This window comes from Meriones unguiculatus, chromosome 12 (genome assembly GCF_030254825.1).
Source record: "Meriones unguiculatus strain TT.TT164.6M chromosome 12, Bangor_MerUng_6.1, whole genome shotgun sequence".
Classification (NCBI taxonomy): Eukaryota; Metazoa; Chordata; class Mammalia; order Rodentia; family Muridae; genus Meriones; species Meriones unguiculatus.
In genome coordinates, this window is record NC_083360.1 from 65,482,656 (window position 1) to 65,508,869 (window position 26,214).

General features: G+C 38.6%; 1 protein-coding gene across 6 annotated transcripts in view; it reads left to right on the forward strand.

Annotated features, from left to right (window-relative positions):
• Adamtsl1 (ADAMTS like 1) overlaps positions 1–26,214 on the forward strand; it is a 904,412-nt gene that overhangs the window by 602,913 nt on the left and 275,285 nt on the right. For all 6 annotated transcript variants that reach the window (XM_060365805.1, XM_060365807.1, XM_060365806.1 and 3 more), the window contains one exon: positions 12,712–12,948. In XM_060365805.1, the coding sequence (XP_060221788.1) occupies positions 12,712–12,948 (237 nt within the window). The remainder of the gene's footprint in view (positions 1–12,711; positions 12,949–26,214) is intronic.

The following is a 26,214-nucleotide window of genomic DNA, read 5'->3' on the forward strand; positions in this document are numbered from 1 at the left end:
GCTGCTGGGGTCTTCTCAAACTTGTCTACATTGCATTTATCCTTGTTCCTTTTTAAATTTTTGTTTTGTTTATATTTTAAATAATTTCATTTATCTGTTCCCTTTAAAGTCTACAATTCTGTATTTTAAAAATAAGAAGAAGGAGAAAAGATACATTAAGCATAGCGGTCTGCCTCCAACATCTGCCTTTGGACTAGCATTGACCACGTCTTTGCCTCTTTTATTGTAAATTACTAGCTGAAGAGAAGTTGTTCCAAAGCAGTTTCAGTCCTCATGTTTGTTTGCCTTTTGTCATCCATCAACCTCACCCCTTCCCACTTATAAATGAACATAAAGAACCAGAAGTATCAGCCATTTAAGTATTCATTAGCAAATATGTCCCCTTGTGATTGCTTTCCCCTAACCTGCCTCTCCACCACAGCTATTTGGTGAAATGCAGTCTGAGAACATAGCATTGTATAATTGTGTGCTTATAAAATGAAATAGTGTGCCCTATTACAAAATGCCTTACAAATTACCTTGCCAAATATGCTAATTTGGGGGATGGAGTGAAGAACATTCATTTCGGACTATAGTAAAAAATAATAAAAAGTCAGAAATGCTGATTTAAGAAAAGATACTGCTAAATTGGAGCAGATTCAAAGAAAGAAACTAAAAATAATAAAAGCCTCAAGGAATGAATATTTTCAAAATTGAGAGAATTTAAGAGTCTAACATGACAAACTATAACCAGTCTTACAAATACCTCTAGGGAACTGGATTCCAATGTCTGCATTGTTCAAAGGAGAAAAAATAAAAGCACTGAAATAAAAGCTATCCAAAAGAGGGAGGAAAGTGAACTTTTAAAACTAAATGTTTTCAATATTTTTACTTAGATCAGCTCTTAGAGGCCTGGAGACATTAAAAACTAGCCAGACAAACCGTTTGTTTCCAGATAAGACAGTGTAACAGAGCGAGCGGGGTGAGACTGCTATGTCCCTGTGCACATGTTCTGCGTGTCCAGTGTGGACACGGGTGGACATGCATTGAAGCTACTCAACATTGCATGGCCGGCATCTACTAGACTGCGCACACCATAGGGCACACCCAAAGCCGGGATAGATTGGAGTGCTACATTACTTTTCACAATCACAAGATATTTAACTGAGCGTGAACCTGAACCATAGTCAGTCAATAAAATAGTTAGTGATTTATTTTTCAAGAGCACTCTTTTTCCTTTGAATCTGCCATTTCTTAATATTAAAATTGGAGGAAAAGAAGTGAAAACAAAATCTGTAAACCTTTTGTAGCAGCCAGGCATACAGCCTGTAATCCCAGCACTCAGAGGGGCAGAGGCAGGCAGATCTCTATGGGTTTAAAGCCAGCCTCGTCTACAAAGTGAGTCCAGAAGAGCCAAGGCCACCCAGAGAAACCCTGGCTCAAAAAACAACAAAACAAACAACCAAACAAAAAACAACACAAACCTTTTGCGCCAGGTGAAAAGAACAAAAACAAGTGCCTTTATACTGGTATATGGTTTTTATCTGATTTAAAACACAGTGTTCCAAACCTTTAGCACTGACTTAGGAAACAGACAGCCTCTTGGCCTTTGAAAAAGAATGGAAAATGAGCCACAAACGGTTTTTACCTGCTATGGCACCGTCCTCCAAACACAACCCTGTCTTCTGTTCTTTGCACTCATAGTGATATGTTAGAAATTTAAATATTATGCTCTTGAAATATAATAGAACTGTATCCATACAGACTGTCTAGACAGGGCAGGGACTGTGTCTGCTTAATTTCACTTTACATAGCAGGGAGCAGCCTTAGCACAAATAAATGCTCTTGATGATGATGTTGATGTTAGTATAAGCAGGTGGCCAAAACTGGAGGGAGAAAGCCTGTTACCTCAACATTAGCACTTTATGGTGCATGCATGTAACACTTAAGTGTTTAATAAAATTTATAAACAGCTGGCTATTTTTTAAATAATAAATGATTTCAGCACATTTTATGTTTCTTAATATTGCCCTATTAAATTTGTTTACATGGGGGAAAGAAATATCAATCTGCCTATTCAGAAGGTAGGCAAGACCCCTATTCAACTTTCCTAATGTCTAAAATGTGTGAGCATTCTTATGGCTTTATTTTTTAAAAAGGAATAATTGAACATTCTGTCAATGAGGAAACCAACATTTAAAATGCTGGAAACTTTAAGAAATAGAATTGGCATCTCTGTAATAAAAAGGATGGCATTTCTTCCATTTTCAATGTTGTTCTTCAGTCAGTCAACAAATATTAATGTGCCCCTGTTCTTCTACAGAGTAAATAGAAATAGACAATGAAAAACCAAACATAATAAATAAGTAAATCAAAGAGTGCACTCAAAGGTGACTGAGTGGTATAGAAGAAAGGAAGACTGAGCAAGATAGTGTGGAATTGGTAGGGAAAGTGGGCTGAAATTTTATGTAGAGAGGGCAAAATAGGCCTCATTGAGAAGGTGATGTTTGAGATAAAACTTGGTAAGGTAAATATAGAATATAGAGAAAAGTATATTTATCCTATATTATATGTCTAATATCCACTTACAAGTGAGTATATACTTATAAGTGAGAGTTGTTTTGCTTCTCATTCAGGATGATCTTTTCTAAGTCTACCCATTTGCCTGCAGATTTCATGATTTCCTTGTTTTTAATTGCTGAGTAGTATTCCAGTGTGTAAATGTACCACAATTTCTGTACCCATTCCTCAGTTGAAGGACATCTAGGTTGTTTCCAGATTCTAGGTATTACGAATAAAGATGCTGAGCAAATGTCTTTGTTGTGTGGTTGAGCATCTTTCACATATGTCCAGGAGTGGCATAGCTGGATCTTGAGGTAACATTATTTCATAAGAGCCAAGAGTTTAAATCCTTGTCAATTCTAGGTATTCTTTAAAATTTTAAGGAATTCCTTGATGCTGACTATGCTGGCAGAATTTACATTTTCTCTGTAAAGTAGCTAAGTCAGGGCCAAATGTTGACAATATTTTTTTGTGGCATATTATAAAGTCATTTACGATGATCAAAAATAAAATTTGTAACATAACTTGATAACTTTAAAAAAATAATATAACGAAAAGGAACTCTAAGGCATAGAAGTGCCACATGTGCCCTGAGGCAAGAACGTTCTTGAGTGCATGAGGTGTCAAGGAATTCAGTGGGGGCAGGCCCACGTGAGCAAGGGCTACAGTCATTCTCAGACCAAACAGACAAAGGAGATCTTTCCTCCTAAGACAGGGAGTTGGCTTTTGATCTGAATGGGAGCCGGCTTCTGAGTTGAGGAAGCATGGGGGTAACATGACCTATCTGCTTAATTCTTTAAAAAGATCACTCTGCTTCATTGACCAAAGTACCCAGAAGAGCAGAGACAGGGCGGAACCCACTCCAGGACCTGCATTAGACATGATGGCTCAGCCTGAGTTGTAGACAGTCAGGGCACTTCTGAACTAGAGTCAACAATTCTCTAGTTTTCACGTGGAGACTACCAGATCAGCAGCATGAACATCACTGGGAACTTTCTGAAGTTTAAATTCCCACACCTCACCATTTACTCAGTCAGAAAGAAGCTCTACAAGAGGGGCTTCTGATATTTTGTTTAATGAGGCCTCCAGGTGATTTTAATTCTCCCTTAAACTGGAGAACCATAGCTTTAAGGTATCGGGGCATGAAAAGGATGACATGGACACTGGTTGGCTAGAGAAGACTGTGGTGGGCAAAAATGGATTTTTACCTGTGGGCAAAAATCCATACACATAAAATAAAAGAGCTTTAAAACACAGTGACAGAATATTTATGCCATGTCATTCCTATGCGAAGTTAAATGAGTAATACATCCACCAAATACTTAAGAGCAGAGCTAACGCAGATGGACCGCCACCAGGAAGAACATGCCTTCTTTAAAGAGAATGAACATAAAAATCCAGTCATGGTGATGGACACCTATAATCCTAACACATGGGAGGTGGAGGGAGGAAGATCGGTAGTTCAAGGTCATCCTCAGCTACAAATAATAAATTTGAGGTCAGCTTGGGCTACATGACACCCTGTTAAAATTTTAGTGTTTAAATAAATACATTGAAAAATTTTTTTAAAAAGTGATATTTCTGCTGACCTCCAAATCCGTGTGTTTTAAAAAAATCCATCTTAAGGCCTTTCATTTGTGTCACCTTAGCTGCTGAGATATAATCAGTGAGTAGGCTCTGAAAGGCTGAGCCTGTTCTGTCCTGTGGTGTAATCGGATCCATGAATCAATATCAGGGAACATCTGGGCTATATCGTATCTTTCCCACAGACTGGTTGATTAACTAGAGAATGTTTTGAATTGGGTCCATATATGGCAGAACCCCACGTACTGTATGAATTATTATGGGAGCAAACAAAAGGTCAGATTGTATTTTTGTGTTCTTAAAGAACACAGCTTTGACATGGTTAGGATTAAATGCTTAAGAATTGGAAAGAAAAAAATGTGTTATAATAAATGGCTAACTACAGTAATTTGCAGGATCATCTATTACAAAATTGAAAATATTTCACAGATGCACAGTTTCTTGTCCAGTAACTTTACGTACACAGGGCATCAGGTGTCTACAAGTGTGTTAGAGTTTCAAGATTCCCCCCTCCCCCTTCTCTTTTTCTTTGCCTTGTTCCGTTTCTAATTGACAGTACTTCTGGAGCCATAGGGGAACAGGAAGGGAGGATCTACTATCCACTTCATCCTTCCCACAATGTTTTTGTCAGGTTTTTTTTTTGGTTTTTTTTTTTTTTTTTTTTTTTTTTGTAAAATGTAGGATGTGTTTGACCCAGTCACTGACTTTCCTATGATTTTTGTCTTCTGTGAAAAAAAATTCATATACATTTATATATATATATACATATATATATGGTTTTGCTTTTATTTTAAATATCACATTGAAAGACTATTATTTCTACCTTTAATATTTTATGACAGCTATGTGGGTTCTTTACCTTCTGCATTTCCTATACCCAAAGGCTCAGAACTGTGGCTTGTGCTAAAAAGCATCCCTGAAAGCTTTTTTCTCAAAGATGATACCCAAGAAAAGGTCACTTAGGACATTCATTTCTGAACCTGACCTGGGAAATGCTTGAGATATATGCTTGTAAGACACTAAACTGTTGTTAAAAACTAAAATCTCTGTAGATGGTAGCTCTCTACAGGAACCCAGTTATTATTTATTGCTACGTTGTTGATGATGATAATAATGTTCATCAGGGTACTTGTGGGAAAGAGGCTACTGGGACTTTCTCTGAGCTTCCTCTAGGACTTCAATGAATGTCCTGAATGACACTTGAGAAGTTTTTGGTTCAAACAAAAAGTCTTTTGCCAAATCATTCCTCCCTTAATTTCTAAGTGTGAGTACTTCACAAGAAATTTGATTCATATGTTTCTGAATCATTTACACTTAAATCATCAGTATGTTATTTCCTAAGAGCTACTAGGTGTCCAAGGAGTTTTCTTGGCCTCTTTTATAATTCCTCTTAATCCTTTTCTTAAAACAGGAAGGTGCATTTTGCCAAGTACAAGTAAACCCAAATATTTAGAAGGCTCAAGTTCAGTTTCCCGCTCTGAACTCCAAGTCAGGTGCATCCGTGGTTTCACAAAATACATCCTCACAACTCTACAAAACTTTGACTGAAAAACAAAGGTGATAAAAGTATGAAAAGGTATTTGTACGCATTATGACTCTCAGGAGTACACTTACAACTATAGAAAGAATCATAAAATGGATCAGGGGTATTCTCAGAACCAGTCCTTGCAGGTATTCACTTGTTTCACCTCGATTCTCTACAATATCTGAATATGTTCACTAGTTTTATCACAGAAAGTGTTTTTGTTTTTGTTTTTGTTTTTTTTTTTTTCAATGCAGTTTATTCAGGAACATTGAACAATCCTCGGACCCCGGGGAAAGCCAGCCCACAGCTTAAATAGCCTCTGGGTAGCCAACCCAGGCGTGCCACGGGGGCAATGCAGATAGGTCCACATACATAGAAGCAAGCCAGATCCTCGGCCTTAGCCAAATGTGGAGTTGTTCGTGACAGAGAGCACTCACCATCGGGAAGGTGGAAGGCAGAAACCAGCTCCATCTTTAAGGCATAGCATTCCGCAGCTCTCTACAGTTCCCCCTTTTTGTTTTAGACGCATCAGGCAAGAGTAGAGGTCTGATCTCTGATATTAGAAATAAATTGGGACTTTGTACAGATGTTCATTTAGGTGTCATCCACCCAAAGAGCATCAGACCCGTCCGATACCTTTTTCTCAGAGGCGGGACCTGGGGCATCAACCCGCATGCAATCAGACATGCTCTTCTCTGGGTCCAAAGCGGCTGACCCTGAGTGCAGTGCTTAGCCTCGCATCCTGAGCGTATCATTTTAGCTTTTTATGGTATCCAACCATGCTTGGGGAGAATGTCCTGCTTCAATGGCTGTAAAGGCCTGAATGATCATGGCTGCATCACACTGTTGTGAGACTCTAATCTTGCATATATACCACAGGCAAACCAAGGAGACCAACACCAGAAGGCCTGCTAACACTCCCATGCCCACCCATTCCTTCAGATGATTCATGGCTGCAGCAATCCATGTTGATAATCCTGTGGCTAGTCCTGCGTCCACTCCGGTAGAATTTACTGTGACAATGGCCACTCTCAGCTGCTCCATCGTAGTATCGAATTCTCCAGTCCAATTACCTAAAATATAGCTCAACAATTGTTTAGACAGATTTGCAGCGCAGGAGAAATTCTCATGTTGTATGCTAGTGACACAAAGTCCAGCATACTTTCATTGACAGCCAGGTTGAGCGATTTGCCATAGGGTATCAATTTGCTCCTGCAAGAGGTCAAATCTGATTGAACACCATCAAGCTTCCTTTTAGTTGAGCATTAATTCCTTTATGTACAACTAAGGCATGAGCTACATTGGCTAAATGATTATTCAGGGTCTGAGCCGTCTGCCCAGTATGACTTATGGCTAATGCCCTGGTGGTAGCTCCAACAGCCGTCAATGAGATGGTAGTAACAATGGTGGCTGTAGTTCCAAGATCCCTTTTCTGTCTGAAGAGAGTCATAGCGTGAGGGGCATCAATGGGCATAGGCACCCAGTGAGGCATGCGAGTAACCAGGGCATACCTAACTTTACTAGCATTCCAGCATTGGGCAAAAAAGCGAGTATCATTACCACAATTACTTGGCTCTATCTGGCTAATAATGAATAAAAATGGGGGATATAGACAAACAGGTGTGGGCTTATAGGAAATATTATGAGAAGCCTTAACCCCTCGTTGGAACATCCTGAGTTTTTCATTCATTTTTCTTTCTACCACTTTGAGTCTTAAACATTTTATGAAACATGTGAACATAGCTTGTCAAGCAGAAGGAACTGAAGAGTCTGTAGGAGTTTCATGTCTTTACTGGAATGATGTACCATTTCCATTTGAAAATACAATGGACTCTACTCTTGGAATTGGAAAAATGCAGAAAATTACCTCTGGTTCATTCTAGTATACCTTCTAGTTATTTGTCAGTCTTCTTGCCTGGCAAAGATGATTAATTCTGACCTCGGAATTCCCTTCTAAGCTAGTTCAGTTATGTCCATAGAAGCACAGATAGTTAGGGGAGGGATTTGGGACTGTCTGAAGCAATTCCCTAATGTTCTCTGTCAATGAGTCTGCTTCAGTATTTCTGCACTACAGAGTAAGCAAGTAGATGCTGAAATGACAGATATCATATCAAATACTTGATTTAAATGTTATTAACTTGTGGATGATATAAAGCCAGGTTTATTCAACCTGCTGACATGGGAAAGTAGCCGCTTGAAAGAGATATTTAGAGATATTTATCTTGGACTAACGTTACTATAAGGGTTGTTTTAGGGCAGAAGTTCAGAAGTGAGGCCTAAACAAATGTTGGTAGAATTCTTATAGTAGGCAAAAGGTAATATTACCTGTAGAATACAGATCTCCAAAGAGCCTGTGTTAAACCAGCTGATGAGCACTTTTCTCTCAGAACAGAGGCTCTGAAACAAGTTGGTGTTAGAACAATCGTGTGCAGTCTCTGAAGATTTGCAAAGTGTGCCATTTGATTTTCTTACAATAAAAAAGCAAATGTAGTATATAATATGCACATGTGCCACACGTTCATTCATTTATGATTCCTTTCCAAGATTAGACTGTATCCTAGCACTTACAAAGCTAACCAGTACCAATTGCAGTGTCATATGACTGTAAAGGCATGAACCTTTTCTGGTGATACTTAAAGTCACATGGACCTTGTTGGGTACTTATGCATAGATAATATTTTATAAAAACTGGACTTTCTCTTACTACTGTATTTCATTCTCAATAAACAAATATAATACTAATAAGAAAATATATTTTAAAATTCTACTTTCTATTTTGAGCCATTTTAAGTTTATACCAAATAAATGTTTAATTACCTATATCCTACCTTGCCCAGTAAGAATTTATACCCCTTCCCCAAATATCAGAGCATTACATGCTACTTGATAGAAAACTAAAGTAATAGAAGAGTCAAGATGGAATTTTATTAAAAAAAATAGCAAAAGCATTCTCTAATGCTTCTATGAATGTGTTGTTGATTATTAATATTTAATATTGATTTATCTTTTACTTAAACAGCAGTTATTCCTAAACCAGCTGTATACCCAAATCACCACACAGAGACTAGCATTTATTTAATTAACCTAGAGCACAATGCTGGGCAATAATTACTCCATCCTAAACCTCTAAGCCCACATAGCTTTCTCCCATTCAGATTTCCCACATTATACTTGCTTTTTAGACATATTTTAGGTCTGGTTGGTTTATCCGTCCTCTGTTTCCAGGTCTTCTCTTCCTAGCTCTCTCTTCCCAACTCCTCCCACTCACTTCTTTCCCCTCCCTTCTGGACCAGGATGTCCCACCTTATTTTCTCCATTGTCTGGCATTGGCTGGTTGTTTTATTGACAACACAGAGAACAAATGGTGGCACATTTACATAACCTTGAGACAGGTGATGCTTAGAATAAACATCATGATGTAATGTTTAAATTGAAACCAGATAGTGGGGTAGAGAAAAAAGCATTTGAATGAAAAAGGATATATTATATACATTCCACAAGAACATTATACCAACAATAATGAGTTTATCAGGAAAAGAACTGAATAAATTAACTCTCAGATTGAGAACATTATAAATGAGAATTGCTGACAACATACAGATCATTTAAGATAAAAGGCTGTAAGGAAAGCCTCTCCATAGGTGGATAGTCCAGAATTTTATCGAGAATCTTATTCTGAAGATAATGAATAAAATTTACCTATCTGTGCTAGTTAGTTTTTATTGTCAACTTGATACACTCTACAGTCACCTGATAAGAGGGAATCTCAATTAAAGAATTGCCCAGATCCCTATTGGTCTGTGGCCAAGACCATAAGAGACTGTCTTGATTGATGATTGATGTGGAAGGGTTTAGCCCACTGTGGGTGACACCATCTCGAGTCACACAGATCTGGGTTGTGTAAGAAATCTATCTAAACCCAAGCCTGAGAGTAAGCCAATGAACAACATCCACCATGGGTCTTATTTCAGATCTTGCCGTGACTTCCCTCAAAGATGGATTAAGATCTAGAATTGCAAGCTAAAATAAACCTTTACTCTTCAAGTGGTTTGGGTCCAAATGTCTTGGCCTAGTAAGAGAAAATCAAATTAAGACACTATCAAAACTCCAGCCTAAAGTAAAAGCACTATTGCCCTTTGTGGTTTAGTATTTATAATTTTAATTAAAATATATCATTTTCTTTCTTCCCTTTTCTCCTCCAGCCTTTCTCATGTCCTGACTCTCTCATCCCTCTCATGTTCCCCATCACTCCCTGTCAAACACATGGCCTGTTTTATCATTGTTGTTGTTATTAGTAGTAGTATAGTAATAGTAGATATAAGTAAATATAGAAATACACCTGCTGAGTCAGCTTGGTGTTCATTGTGTGTCTATGATTTCAGAGCTGACCACTTGGGTATTAGATAACCATCTAAGAGGCCCATCTTTGAGAAAGACGAATTCTCCCTCTCTTAGCAGTCATTAGCAGCTGTTTGTCTACATGTGGGGCCCTGTGAGATTTCCCATTCCACCTTAACGTACTCATTGGTGTTGTCCTTGGTCAGATCTTATTTAGAAAGCCATATTGCTGAGATATAGATGTAGCTTCTCTGTCATTTCTAAGAGATACAATCTTACAGCGCACTTCCTGGTTCTCCGAGCCTTAGATTTGGGAGTTGTGTTGTAGCTGTCTCCACTGGAGTGTTGGGTACCCCACAATCAGTTAAGCTCTGCATGTTGACGAGTTTTCTCTGATGGTCTCCATATTCTACAAAGAGAAGTTTCTTGACTGAGGAGTGAAAGCTACACTTACCTTGTGTCTAAGAATAGGTTTTGGAATACAGTTAGAAATTACACTGATCTGATGAAGCGAAGGGAATAGGTTCTCCTCTAAGATTTGCAAGCTCACTATCACTTGGTAGTTGGCTAGGTTTTCATTATCATACATGATTCCCCTTCTGTTGAGCAGTTCTAACTCATATTTTGGTTACCACCAAGATATGAGTGCCACTATTGTACCTTTAGAAAGATCTTGTCATGTTGGTCATTGTTGTAATTCATAGAAATCACAACTGAGTGGGGCCATCGTTTGCTTCCCTCCTTTATCAGCTTTCATAACACCTTCTCATACTGTGAAAACTAAACTGTAGGAAGGAGGCTTTCAAAGTTAGATCCAACTTGAATCTTCCAGGCTATGTGTCAGAGGTGTGTGGTGTCTTCAGCAATAGGGACTTACCTTCTACCTTTGGGAGGCAACCAAGAGCAATAGCAATAGCCTATATTGTTTTGTGAGTCTCTTGGACTCTGCTAACCAACAATTCAAAAGGAAAGTTCTCATGCCTGATACTAGAGATTTTATTAGATAGCTCGTAGGGAACATTTTGTCAGCCCAAGTATGATAACATCATTTCAAGTACATATGTAAATATGTATGTATGTGCATACATTCAGATATATATATGCACTTGTACACATTAATATATGTACATACACATACATGTTTTGCTCATAATTTCAGGTAAATATAAATTAATATGATTCATTGAGGCTTTTTAAAACATACTTAGTATTATTTGTCCCTTTTCCCTCTCCTGTACTGAACTTCCTTCTCCCTACCCACTTAAAGAGCCCCCTCCAGTTTTTCCCATTTCTCCTTTTGAAAGCATGATTGCATTTGTTCTCTCTGACTTTTATCTTCAATTAGACAATGACTATTGCTAGTTATAATTTCATATTTTAAGTTTCCCCTTATGAAATATACATTTAGAGGATTTTATTTTTCATCAGCTTTTGTCAACATTATTTAAAATTTAAATTTATAGAATGTCCGAATTCTCTGGTTCTTTTTGTCAATCAATTCATTAAATATTCAAAGGAATTGCTACTGAACATCTTTCTTGTGCCATTCAATAGTTAGTCTATGCTCATGAACTTCCCATACACTTTGTGAGCTGAGTGTTCTTTTTGCCTCTGTCCACAGCATGGAAAGTCAGATGTAAGAAGTCTCACCACCACACACCTGTCTCTGGATGTTCTCTTCTCTCTGCCACTCTGCCCGAGCCTAAAGCAATTCACATAGAAAGGACGATCTCTCCTCTCTGTTCCCCATGTTAATTTTAGAAGCTATGAAACCTAAGTTCTAGAAAACAGACCACAAATGACACCACATATTTTTTTTAAATAAAATTATCAGAACTCTTTTCTAATACCTATTACATAAGTGTGATGGTTCAACCCCGAAATCAAGAGGCTGAGGGAGAGGGAACACAAGTTCCAGATCTGCTTGGGCAACAAAGCGAAAAGCAAAGCCTGCCTTGATAATCAACCAATCAATAGGTCAATCAATCAATCAATCAATTTTAAAAGTCTAGGTGGGGCTGGAAACATAGCTTGATGATTAAGAGCTCTAGCTGCTCTTCCAGGGGACCTGGTTTCAATTTCTAGTACCCACATGGCAGTTCACAACAATCTGGGCCTCTAGTTCCAAGGATCCACTGCCCTCTTTTGGTCTCTGCAGGTGCCAGGCATGCACATGGTGTGCAGACAGACATGCAAGAAAAAACACCCGAACTCATAAAATATTTTTTAAATGTAAGGATCTAACGCTGTAGCTCAACAACAGAACTCCTCTCTCTTGCCTAGGGCACTTATATAAAGCCATCATGTCAATACCCAGTATGACAAAAAACAAACAAACAAACAAAACATTGACATGCCTCTAATTTTCAGGATGGAGAGAGAGACTTTCAGCTATCCAAAACTAGAAGTGTCACAATGTTGAAGAGATCATGGATGGGTAGACATCTTCAGAAAGTATTTCAAGATGGCTACTTTGTCTTCATGTCAACTCAACTACTTTCTCATTTGCCTTCAATAAGAAAGTCTATCAAGGTTATTTCTCTATCAGATCTTTATATTTTAAGGGCCCAAATAATCACATAACCTCTAAAGAGGCACAATCTGTAATAATTAGGACATTCATTTTGTCTTCTGTGACCTTCCCAGACCATACAACTGTTCCAGTTTTCTAATTGGGGTTCTTCTTATGATGTGTACTTGTACCCTCTCACCATCTTCTGCAGGACTGCCCACCAGAAGCAGGTGATTTCCGAGCTCAGCAGTGTTCCGCTCATAACGACGTCAAGCACCACGGCCAGTTTTATGAATGGCTTCCTGTGGCTAACGACCCTGACAACCCTTGTTCACTCAAGTGCCAAGCCAAAGGAACCAGCCTGGTTGTTGAACTAGCACCGAAGGTCTTAGATGGTACACGATGCTATACAGAATCACTGGATATGTGCATCAGCGGCCTATGCCAAGTAAGTGCTGAAGTCTCACCGTGAGACTGGTCCAGAGCTCTTGTGCCTGCAGGTAGATAAGCTCCTCAGAGTTACTCAGTTACCTTCTGGGAGTTTATAAAGAGTTACAGATGCGAAGATGGTAATTTAAGTGAATGGCATGGATGCTGTATTCCATGCTGGTGTTAAGACTGCAGTTGGGTTTTGTTTGCTTGCTTGCTTGTTTGTTTGCGTTTTCATTCATTGAATGATACTTGAATGGGAGAGAATAAAATAATTGAATATTGTACTTTGATGATGAATTTTGAAAATACCTATAGTTCAAATGTTCCTGAAAATTGGAAAGGGGTCGATGAAGGAAGGACAGGAGAAAAGAAGCGTGTGTGTTTGTGGGTGTGTGTGTGTGTGTGTGTGTGTGTGTGTGTGTGTGTGTGTGTGTTTGTGTGTGTGTGGTGTATGCATGAGAGAGAGACAGAGACAGAGAGGGACAGAAGCAGAGATGGACAGAGACAGAGAGAGGTGTGTTAGGTGTGTTTTCAGACATCCATTTTCATTTACATAAAATTTCAGAGTGACTTGGGTAGGAGAACTCACCTTACTGCTTGCAACTATATTGAAAATTCACACAAATTAAGTAGCAAGAAGCAAGGCCTGGCATCTAAGAATTAGGCTGGGTGTCAGACAAGTAACACTTAAAATCCAAGAATATATAAAAAGGGATTGATTTCTGCCATCAACTCATCAGAGTGTATTTGAAGACTCAGCAAGGCAACAAGTTATGTTAGTGTGTTTGCCATGAACTTTATTTGCAGGCTCGCCTTTTGGAATGTGATGAGCAATCTACATTATAGAGTGAGAAGGTCCTCTGAATGTTATTATCCACAATGTTCTCTTACGTGTCACAGTACAGAAATTTTAAGAATGTTTGCCTCAAGTGAGAAGACATTGATTGAGTCTGACTCCATGGTATAAAAACTTATAATATGAGAAAAATATGAAACATGCTTCAGTGATTTGTTTTAAATTTACTTTTTTAAGAACTTTAATCTACATATTGATTTATAAGAAAAATGCCATGTAAATTGTTATAAGATGTGAGAGAAGGTTTTATGTGTGAGAGGGGGAAGCAGATGCAGATTATCTCCGAACAGGTTAGAACAGTGATGCAGGAAGGAGCATGTGCACGGTTTCCCAGAGGAGAAGGGAGAAGAGATACATATATCAGCTATTTCTTTTTCTAGGTGATATATGAATTCCAGATGTAAACGTGAATATAGGTTTTTCACTGTTCTCAAGATTGCAAGGGTCTCAGTATCTACATACCTTTAAAAGCAACATGTATAGAACATTATTTGTGGTATTTTTAAATTATTTCTGATTATTCATCAATAGACCTAGTGAGGCAGGAGAGATGTCCGGCTCAGAGGCTTAAGGGTGTCCATTTCCAGAGGACCCAGCTTCCTTTCTCAGCACCATGTTAGGAGATTTACAAACACCTGACCCTCTACCTCCCGGAAATGGAATACCCTCTTCCCACCTCTACCCGCACACACATGGTGTATGCTCACACAGATACATACACACAAGTACAAATCAATTTTTAAGCATCCTGCCATCAAGGACTCTTGATTTGCTGAAATGGAATTATGAAATATGTAAAAAAATAAAATAGGAATAGCAAAAAATCACAAAGCAAATAAACATTTAGAGAAGACTGCACTGAGAGCGGGGGGAGGAACGCCCTCTTGTCTGTGTGCAGCGCTTCAGTGCTTACAAAGAAAATTCCAAGGGCTAGAAGATGTGCGTGATCGTGTGGCCATTACATCACATCAGAAACGGGACTAAACTCCAGGTCTTCTGATATCCAGGTCAGTGTTGTTTCTACAACACTACATTTGCGAATGATCCAAAATCAACAAGACAGGTCAGCAAATTAGGTTTCAGTTGTTTCTGTTGCATGATAGCACAACCTGGCATGTTTTCTCCCTGGGTTCTTCCTGCCAGCTGGCCTCATGTACCTTGTTAACTAAAAGAGAATCCTATCTCAGCAGCTGGAAAAAAAAAAAAAAACTTCTACATGAATAAGTATGGAGAGATAGTGCTCAGATGGGACTGATAAGCCTACACGGACCTTCTTTAATTTAGACTTACACAACTGTGATTTGTTTGATTTGGGAATAAATGTAAATTATAGCATTGTCTGAAACAGTGGTTCTCAGCCTTCCAAGTGCGTGACCTTTTAATACAGTTCCTCACGTTGTGGTGACCCCAACCATTAAATTATTTTTGTTGCTGCTTCATAACTGTAATTTGGCTACTGTTATGAATTGTAATGTAAATATCTGTGTTTTCCAAAGTTCCTAGGTGACCTCTGTGAAAGGGTTGTTCAACTCACCAAAGGGGTCATAACCCACAGGTTGAGAATCACAGATTTAAAATGAATGTGATCCATATATAAAAATTAGAACTGAAGAGTACTGATTTATTTTATATGTGAGGGGCAATGCCATCGTGAGGCAGGAAAACTTAAATTTCATTGGAACTCCAAAAAGTAGCATGATTTGGTTGGAGAAAGACTGGACTACTGGTTGAAAGTGAGAAAAAAAAAGATAATTTTGTAAATAATCATGGAGGCTTACATGGCAGATAGAAGCACAATATCTGAAGTAAATGACCAAGAAAGACTTTAACATGGAAAGACAGGCTCATAATTCTTCTTTAGAATGATCAGAATGTAAAGTGAATATATAAAATAAAAATGAATTTTAAAAAAGATCATTATAGCCTCCGTGATGAGAAGCCCTGGAGCCACTGAAGCCAGCTGTAATGGAGGGTCCTGTACCAGCCCAGGAGGCCAAAGCATCAGTGCTGCCCTGGGTAACGACAGCAGGAACAGAAAGAACACTACATCTGGATTGAGGACACTTTCACTAGGAGGGCTGTGAAAGCACTACATTAACAAATAAATTTAATTGATTAATTATTAATAAATTATAAATAAATCAATAAATTAATCAGACCAAACACATCAAATACTACAACTTGATGTGGATTCATAAAGGGTGTAAGCTCGGTGCTTCCTGCTCTATCATCATGTGTGTGTTTCAGTCAAGCCAACCTAAATTTTCTAAAGGAAACAGAAGGACGAGGAGGGAGAGGTGATTGAAGGAGGAATAGATATGGGCAGAGGCCACCGAAGTGATGGAAGGATAGAGATCTTAAGGGCGCTGTGTGCACCCTCAGGATGAGACAGAGATTATTCAACAAAAGAAAAACTGAAGCACTCCTTTCTATAGAGAGAAAATAGTCAACTTCTATCCTAGTTGTAAAGTATTTAGCTGGATTTGTATCCGTGATTTGTACTTTCATTTTTAGTAAGAAAATGCCTTATCTTAAAATGCAGTTCGGAATTGGTAACTTAATGTACAATTATATAAACTTGGTCTGGTTCCCTGAAAAATACATTTCCAGCCTCTTCTTCTTCCTTTCTCTTTCCTACACCATTTGTTAAAGATTCTTAGCTTTTTGTCTGGCATTTTGTCTTAGAATTTCTCAAAAGCAGCTTTGAATATTTATGAGGGCAGTAATATGAATCACAAACTATGAAGAGTAATTTTTTTTAATTTGACATAATCACCTTGTTAGAAAATGATGCAGGGCTACAGTGACTTCTCACTCACAAGCACAAATTTACTTTCTTTCCATTTGTCTAATCCCCTTCTAAGAGCCAATTCCTCAAAACTATTTGTTCTTCGTCTCTGCTCTTCAACAGAAGCACGGAGTCCTGCAGCTTTACTAATAAGAAGACAGCTCCAGAAGAGGAGGAAGGAGACTCTCCTCTTCTGGAGACCTGAGGCCTGGCTGTGAGGCTAAGAAGAGGGTTGGCTGGCACTTTGCATCAGGAAAATATCAGAAATGTTGCTATTTGTGCCACACACCTCCTTCTTCTTGATAATAGCAGAACGAAACAGTAGGCAATTTATTTACCCTTCTGCCTATAGCAGCAGATATACATATATATATACATAATTTATCTATAAATATATATGAATAAATATATTTATTCTCAATGGACATGCAGTTTTCCAAATATTTGTGGTTCACATGTCAGACAATGCTACCTACCTTCATTTCTCAGATGTAGAAATAGAGGCTAATTGGATTATATGAGTTGCCCAGGGTTACCTGATCCTGCTTGACTCCAAGGAGCCTATTACTGCTGCCACAGCCAGGTGCACCAGAGATGAGCCTCATTTGGTAATAGTTCCCAAATTTGGCTACATACCAGAATCATCTGGAAAACACTTATAAGGCACAGCTCTTAAGCCTCATCCACCAGACATTCAAATGTATGAGTTCTAAGTCTTTCACACTATGATTCTATGGCAAAGCCAAATTCATGAACTACTTATAGATTGGGGAGAGGGTAGGATTTAAAGATAAAGGATAAGAGGTAGAATCTGGCCCTTTTTTTTTTTTTTTACCAACTCTATGTTGGTCAAGGTATGTAGTGTCCTGATACTTTGTTTTAGTCTAAATGAGAATGTCCCGCCAAGCATGAAGTACCGAGTGAGGTCACTGCTGTGAAGCTGTAGACAGCTGTGGAAATGTGGAAGACCCTGAGGATGTTTAGTAATATGGCACTAGAGTATTGGTTTCAAGGGAGAGAAGGAAAGGCTGAAGAGAGGAGGAAGGAAAAAAAGCGAGGAAGATGGAGGGAGGATAGCACAGTGGTAGGTTGCTCATCTAGCATCCCTAAGATCCCGTCTTTCATTCCCAGAACCGCACACGAGAAACAGAGCAAGAGCAATGTCTATCTACTCTCACCGCCATTGCTTCACAGTTAAAATGATCCTAACTAGACAGGCATGAGGACCCAACTCTACACCTTGTGAGACAATTACCTCCCTGTACTCTCTTTCTTCTTCCAGAACACAGAAACTGTCACTAGCAGGGCTTTCAGGAAGCGCTTTTTGGAAAACACTACTTTGAGAATTACCTAGTCCACCCTCAAGGAGCAGGGCTGAATTGAGTTGTGTGCCTCTCCCAGGGACTTCACAGTTATTTAACAGCAGACTGAAGGTCAGGGAGTGGCAGTGTTTATCAACATTCTGAAAATATGCTCTCAGTGTTGTTTCTTCAGCACATCCCATGGGCTAAGAGTTTTGTCCAGCTTTAATTCTGTCATCGATTTATTATGAAAACAATAGATTAGTGACTATAGCTTTTTAAGCCACCCTCCCATTCCCTCCCTCCTTCCCAGATCTGATAATCCTCCCCTGGGGCTGACTGTGAGGGTGTGCACCCTTACCTTCTGTCTTAGGTTGATAAACACTGAGATGTTTAGTTGCTTATTGCAGGAAAGATGTAGATAAGGCAGGAATAGGAAGACAAGTTTGAATGTTTAAGGCCAGAGGCTCTGGACGAGCCACAAGCTGAGCTTCATCCTTTGTTGCTGTATCACTTTAGGCAAAATTACAAGCCTCGGCTGAAAGCAAGGCCCTATTGCTAAAAATAACCCACACACAAACTCATTGAACATGGAGAAGTAAAGTTGGTGTCTACCTGGAGCCTTCATCCCTACTGGCTAGTGAGATTCCCTTGTAGAAAACTAACTTTTCAGTTATAAGTGCTTGTTAATTGGAGATAGCTTCTGGATTATGAATGAGAGCATGTGTCTGCTTTTTTTGGCTCCATGTGGTAGACCCTTTAAGGCCCTGTGCACGCTGTGAGTTCATATGTGCACTGGTCCTGTTATCCTTAGAAGGCCTTAATTCCTTGATGCCATCAATCTATGGCTCTTACATGCTTCCCATCTCCTCTTCCATGGGGTTTCCTGAGTCCTGAAAGGATGAAAGCATCCTGTTTACTAAGTATTCTAAGGTCTCTTACTCTCTGTGTATGTCTGGCTATAGATCTCTGCATTTGTTTTCATCTGCTTCAAGAGAAAACTTCTCTGGTGATGGATGAACAAGGCACTCACCCATGAATACAGCAGAATGTCATTAGGAATCATTTAATTGCTAAGTCCTTTTGTAGAACAGTAGTATTTGATTTTTCCCCTAGGTTCCTGGGCTACCTAGTCTCAAGTTCTTGGTCATACAAGCAGAGATGAGAATGGGTTCCATCTCATGGAATGGACCTTAAATCAAATCAGATATTGATTAGTTACTCCCACAAGCTTTGTGCCTCGATTACATCAGTTTATCTTGCAGGCAGGTCACCATTGTATGTCTAAGGATTCGTGGCTGGGTTAGTGTTTGTTTCTTCTTTGGTATCTTGCAGAGTACCTCCTAGCCAGTAGGGGCAATGGATCTATATAGGCACCAGCTTGACTTTCCCAAGCTTAATGAGTTATGTGGATGTTGTCTTCAACAATGGGCCCCCTTTGTCAACAGACTAGGGTTGAGGGTTTTCATGGGACTTCTTTGGCTAACAACTCACTTATATGTAACCCAATCCCAGTGCTGGAAACTTCAGTTAGTGATCAGAGATGGTCAGTTGGGGCTCTGTCTCTCCCCTTATTTAGCAATTTCATTTACATCTTTTTTTATATATGTATATATTTCGGAAAATTTCTACTGTATTAGGTTTCCATTCAAATGCTCCTTACTTTTAGCTGTCCCTTCCTATACTCCCTTCCTCATCCCTATTTGGCCCCACTCTACACTTGATCCTCCCATTCTAGTCCCCACCCCCACCCATAATTATCTATTCTGTTTTCCTTTCCTAAGGAGTGCAATCTGCCTCCCAGTCTCAAACTCTGTATCTAGCCACTGAGGTTCTGTGGATTACAGGTTGGTTATTATCGATTTAAAAGCTATTATCCACATATAACTGAATATACCATATTATGTTTCTCTTGTTTTGGGTTACCTCACTCAGTATGATTATATTCTAGTTTCATCCATTTTACTTGCAAAATTCGTGATTTTTTTAGCAGCTGGAGTAATACTCCATTATGTAAATGTAACACATTTTCTTTATCCACTCTTCTGTTGAGGTTGTTTCCTATTTTTAGCTATTATAAATAGAAAATCTATGAACATAGGTAAGCAAGTATTTCTATGGTAGGATGAAGTATCTTTGAGCTATATGTTGAAGAGTGGTATAGCTGAATCTTGAGGTAGTTTGATCCCAATCTTATGGAGGAACTGCCACGAATTTTCCTACTGTCTGTATACATTTGCACTCCTACCAGCAATGGTTTGCATTCTTGTACTCCACATCCTCACAAGCGTGAGCTGTCGTTTATTTTATCGAATCTTAGTGATTCTGACAGATATAAGATGAAATCTCAAAGTACTTTGCATTTCCCTGATGACTAATGGTGACAAACATTTCTTTAGGTGGTTCTCAGCCTTTTGAGATCTTTCTGTTTATATCTGTATCTTATTTCTTTCTCTTTTTGTTTTGTTTTGGGTTTGGATTTGGTTTTTGAGACAAGGTTTCTCTGTGTAGCCTTGGTTATCCTGGACTTACTTTTGTAGATGAGACTAGCCTAGAACTCATAGAGATCTGCCTGCTTCTGCCTTCTGAGTGCTGGGATTATAGTCATGTGCCACCATGCCCAGCTTGTATCCCATTTCTTAATTAGGTTACTTGCTTAATTTATATCCAGTGTTTTGAGTTCTTTACATATTTGGGATATTAGCCCTCTATTGAATGTGTAGTTGTAAAAATCTTTTTCCGTTCTGTAGGCTACTTCTTTGACTGACGTGCTCTTTGCTGTACAGAAACTTTTCCATTTCGTGAGGTCCCATTTATTAATTATTGATATTGGTGCCTGTGCTGATGGTGCTCAGTTCAGATAGTCTTTTCCTGTGCCAATAAGTTCAAGTCTACTTCCACTTTCTTTTCTATCAGATTTTAGGTTGAGGTCTTTGATCCATTTGGAGTTGAGTTTTGTGAAGGGTGATATGGATCTATTTGGATTCTTCTATCTTCAGCTGTCTAGTTTAACCTGAACAATTTGTTGAAGATACTGTCTCCCCCCCCCCCCCCAGGGTTTATTTCTGGCTTCTTTAATTTAAAAAAAAAAATCAGGTTTTCATAAGTGTGTGTATTTATGTCTGAATCTTCAATTTGATTTCATAGATCAACATGTCTGTTTGTCTGCCAATACCACGCTGTTTTTATTGCTATAGCTCTGCTGTACAACTTGAAATCAGGGATAATGAAATGTCCCACAGTTCTTTTATTATTTGAAATTGTTTTAGCTACTCTGTGTGTGTGTGTGGATATGAAGTAGACAATTATCCTTTTAAGATCTGTGAAGACTTGTTAGAATTTTTATGAAGATTGCATTGAGTCAATAAATTGGTTTTTGGTAAAATAGCCATTTTTACTATATTAATCCTACTGATTAATTAGCATGGGAAATCTTCAATTTCTTTTTCAATGTCTTAATTTTTTTTTACATACATGTCTTTCATTTCATTGGTAGAGTTACCCCAAGGTATTTTATATTATTTGAGGCTCTTGTGAAATGTGTTGTTTCCCTGATTTCTTTCTCAGGACATTTGCATTGGATTATAGGGCGGCAACTCATTTGGGGAGATAATTTTGTATCTAGCTGCTAGATACAAAAGTGTTTCTCAGCTCTAAGAGTTTCCTGATAGAATTTTTAAAGTCACATTTATGCTATCATATCATCTGTGATTAAAGATATGTTGACTTCTTCCTTTCTCATTTGTATCTCCTTGATCTCCTTCAGTTGCTCTAGCTAATGCTGGATAAATATGGAGGGAGTGGACAACCCTGTTTTGTTCCTGGTTTTAGTTGAATTTCCTTAAGTTTATATTCATTTAATTTGATGTCAGTTATGGGCTTGCTGTAAACTGCCCTTTAATAATGTTGAGGCCTTCTCTTTGTATTTCTAATCTCTCCAGGACTTTTATTATGAAATGGAGTCAGATTTTTGTCAAGGCCTTTTCTGCATTTAATGAGATGATTGTGTAGGTTTTTGTCTATATGGTTGATTACATTAATCAAGTTATGTACATTGAACCATCTCTGTACCTCTGAGATGAAACTTATTTGGTCATGATAGATGGTCTTTTTGATGTGCTCTTGGATTCACCTTGCAAGTATTTTGAGATTTTTTGAATCTATGGTCATTGGGGAAATTGGTCTGTAATTCTCTTTCTTTGTTAGGTTTTTAAGTATCAGGGTAACTGTGGCCTCATGAAACAAATTGGGCAATGTTCCTTCTGCTTCTACTTTGTGGAATAATTTAAGGAGTATTGGCATTAAGTCTTCTTTGAAAGTCTGGTAGAATCCTGTGCTAAACTTTCTGGCCCTGGGCTCTTTTTGGTTAAGATACTTTTAATTATTCCTTCTTTTTCATTAGGTGTTATGGATCTGTTTAAATTGATTATCTGATCTTAATTTAACTTTGATAAGTAGTATGTATCAAGAAAATTATCCATTTCTTTGAGAATTTCCAATTTGGTAGAGTACAGGTATTCAAAGTTAAGAGTCTCTGGATTTCCTTGATGTCTGTAATTATGTCCCCTTTTCATGTCTAATTTTGTTAATTTACATATTATCTCTGCCTTTTAGCTAATAGGGATAAGGGTTTGCCAATTTTTATTGATATTCTCAAAGAACCAACTCATTTCATTGAGTCTTTTTATTGTTTTTGTTGTTTCTATTTTTATTTATTTCAATCCTGAGTTTAATTATTTCTTGCTGGCTACTACTCCGTTGATTGTGATATCTTCTTTTTGTTCAAGAGTTTTCAGTTGTACTAATAAGTTAGTACTATGAAATCTCTCCATTTTCCTTTATATCTAGGCATTAGTGCTATGCACTTGCCTCTTAGAATAGTTTTTATTGTGTCTGTAATTTGGGATTTGTTGTGTATTCATTTTCATTCAATTCTAGAAAATTTTCAATTTTTTTTCATTTTTTTTTCATTCAGCGGTGAGTTGTTCAGTTTCCATGAGTTTCTAATCTTTATATCATTTCTTTTATTGCTGATATCCAGTTTTAATCTGGGGAAGTCAGATAGGATGGAGAGTGTTATTTCAATTTTTTGTATCTGTTGAGACTTGCTTTCTGTTTGAATATATGGTCAGTTTAGAGGAAAGTTCTATGAGGTGCTGAGAAGAAGGTATATTTTTGTGTTTGGGTGAAATGTTTTGCAATTATCTATTTATTTCCATTTGGTTTATAATGTCAGTTAGTTCCAGAATTTCTATGTTCAGTTTTGGTCTGGATGGCCTATCCATTGATGAGAGTAGGGTATTGAAGTCTCCCACTATCAGTGTGTGAGGGTCAGTATGTGATTTAAGCCGTAGTACTGTTTCTTTTATGAACTCAGGTGCCCTTATGTTTAGTGCATAACTGTTAAGAACTGCAATGTCCTCTTGATGGATTTTTTTTTCTTTGATAAGTATGTAGTATCTTTGTAGGGGATGGGACTACCTTGCCAAGCCACAAGAGAGGAGGACACACTCAGTCCTGATGCAACTTGATTGAGCTATGCTAGATGAGAAAGGGAGCTCCCCTTTCTGAGGAATAGGCAAGTGGGGAGATAGAGAAGGGAGGATGGGGCTGGGAGGGAAGGAGAGATTGGGCTGCAACCAGGGTGTAAAGTGAATAAAAAATAAATTTACAAAAAGAATACTAAAAAAAGTATGTAGTATTCCTCTCTATTTCTTCTGATTAATTTTGGTTTGACGTCTATTTTATCAGATATTAAAATGGCTACACTAGCTTGCTTTTTAGTTCCATTTTCTTGTAATATATTTTTTCATCCTTTTACCCTGAGGTGATGTCTTAGTAAGTTGGGATTCTTGGATTCAGCAGAAGGATGGATACTGTTTCCCCATCCATTCTGTTGGTCTATGTGTGTCACTTTATTAGGGAACTGAGTCCATTGGTGTCGAGCTTTATCAATACTGGGGAGGGAGGGTTAGCAGAGGTGGCGGCAGCAGCAGCAGCTGGTCTGAGATTATTTATTTTCTGTGTTTTCTTGGGTGTGGTTAATCTCACTAGCTTTGGTTTTCCTCCTAGTGACTTCTGGGTGTCTGGATTTGTTGATAGATGTTGTTTAAATTTGCTTTTATCATGGAATGTCTGATTTTCTCCATCTATGCTGATTGAAAGTTTTTCTGGGTATAGGAGTCTGAGCTGGCATCTGTGGTGTCTTAGAGTCTGCAGTACATCTGTCCAGGCTCATCTGGCTTTTAGAACCTCCACTGAGAAGCCAGGTATAACTCTAATAGGTCTGCCTTTATATGTTTCTTGGTCTTTTTTCTCTTGTAGATCTTAATATTTTTTCTTGGTTGTATACATTTGTTGTTTTAATTATTATGTGCTAAGGGGAATTTCATTTCAGGTCTAGTCTATTTGGTGTTCTGTATGCTCCTTGTACTTTGATAGGCATCTTCTTTAAATTAGGAAATTTTTTCTTTAGTTTTATTGAAAATATTTTCTGTGCCTTTGACCTTCTCCTTTCTTCATTCCAATTATTCTTAGATTTTATCTTTTCATGGTGTCCCAGATTTCATGGATATTTTATGCCAGGAGTTTGTCGTTGTTGTTGTTGTTTTTGTTTTTAGATTTAACGTTTTCTTTGACCAAGGTATCCATTTCTTTTATAAGTCTTCAAGGCCTGATATTCTCTCTTCTATCTCTTGTATTCTACAGGTAAGGCTTGACTCTGAGATTCCTGGTTGAGTTGCTAAATTTTTCATTTCCAGATAGTCCTCAACTTGGGTTTTCTTTGTAGATTATATTTCCACTTGCAGGTCTTGAGCTGTTTTAATTATTTCCTTCTACTCTTTGTGTTCTCATAGATTTCCTTAAGGGATTTATTTGTTTCAGCTTTAAGGACCTCTATCGTATTCATAAAGGCTACTTTATGGTCTTACTTTGGTGCTTTAGCTATGTTTCAACACTCAGAGCCTAGTATAGCAGGATTGCTGGGCTCTAGTAGAAACGTACTGTCCTGGTTATCATTAATTGTGTTTCTGTACTAGTGTTTTGGATTCTGAGTTTGAGGCGATTCTGACTCTAGGTATTGGTATCTGGTCTTGTCTTTGTTGGGAGGGTGTGTTGTTCCTTGGTTTCTGTTGCCCTCTCTGGTTCGTAGGAGAATGTGGTAGCTGTGTATTCCCTGGTAGGGAATTCTTTTGGGATCCTGATAGCTGTCGTACTGGTGTTGTGTGTAAAATGAGTTTCTAGGTATTGGCAGCTGATGGGGATGAGGATGAATTTTGGAGAGATGAAGAAGTCCACTGGAGGAAGGGAGGGTCTTCTAAGTCCCCTAGGGATGGGAGCAGAGAATGGGGAAAGAATATAAAGGAGAGGAGGGAGAGTGAAGATCTGAAGCTTACCCACCTACTTCATTAGCCTGCTTGCTTCTCTATCAAGCTTAGTTGAGAGGAGAGGGAGGCCACAACAGGAGGTCTAGAACAGAGATGAGGGTGATACCAGGGGATGGGATTGGAGGAGAGGAATAAGAGGTGAAGATCTGTGGTCAGGCTTCCTGCTTCCCTGGCCAGAATGTGCTGTATGTTGCCAGGAATGCCTGATGGAATTGGGGCTGGTGTAAAGCAATGAGTGGAGGGAAGGAAGTTTGCAGGGAAAGATCTATGTGATCGACTGGGGATGGGAGTACCAGGAGCAGAGCTGGGCATGAGACTTGGGATATTGATTTGGAGGAGAGGAGAGTGTGGTGAAATCTTCAGTTACCCCGCCTGTTTTCCTATCCAGAGTGGGAGACAGGTTCCCAGGGAGTGTCTGCTATATTCAGGGGCTGGGATAAAGCACTGAGTGTGTGTGGTGGGATGAAGTGAGGGGATGATCTAGTCTGTTTTCTAAGGAGAGATAGGAAGGAGGTGGATATGGATGAGAGGGGAGATAGGGAAGAACGGGGAAGAGCAGAGGTGAGGGAAAGGATAATAAGAATATACTGAATGAAAAAAAATTAATTTCAATAAAATAAAAAGTATTAGCCTCAGTTTCCTCTCTGCATTATGAGAATAATTGTCACTGATAAGATTCTGTGGAAAGTAAGTGACCAAGAGCTTAGTAAATACCAGCTGTTACAGTCCCCAAGATCTTCCTTATCTTTGTCTTTTCACTCTGTGTGGCATTATGGAGTGCGTGGTTCCGTATGTTTATGCCTATCACAAGGGACACTGGCTCCGTGAGTAGAAAAACCTCCCGATTTCCTGTTCTAGCCTTCTTCACCTAGAAGTTCCACATTATCCCATTATCCGCTCCAGCTCCAGGGCAGTGAATTGTGTCCTGTGGAAAGGTAACGAACCATCA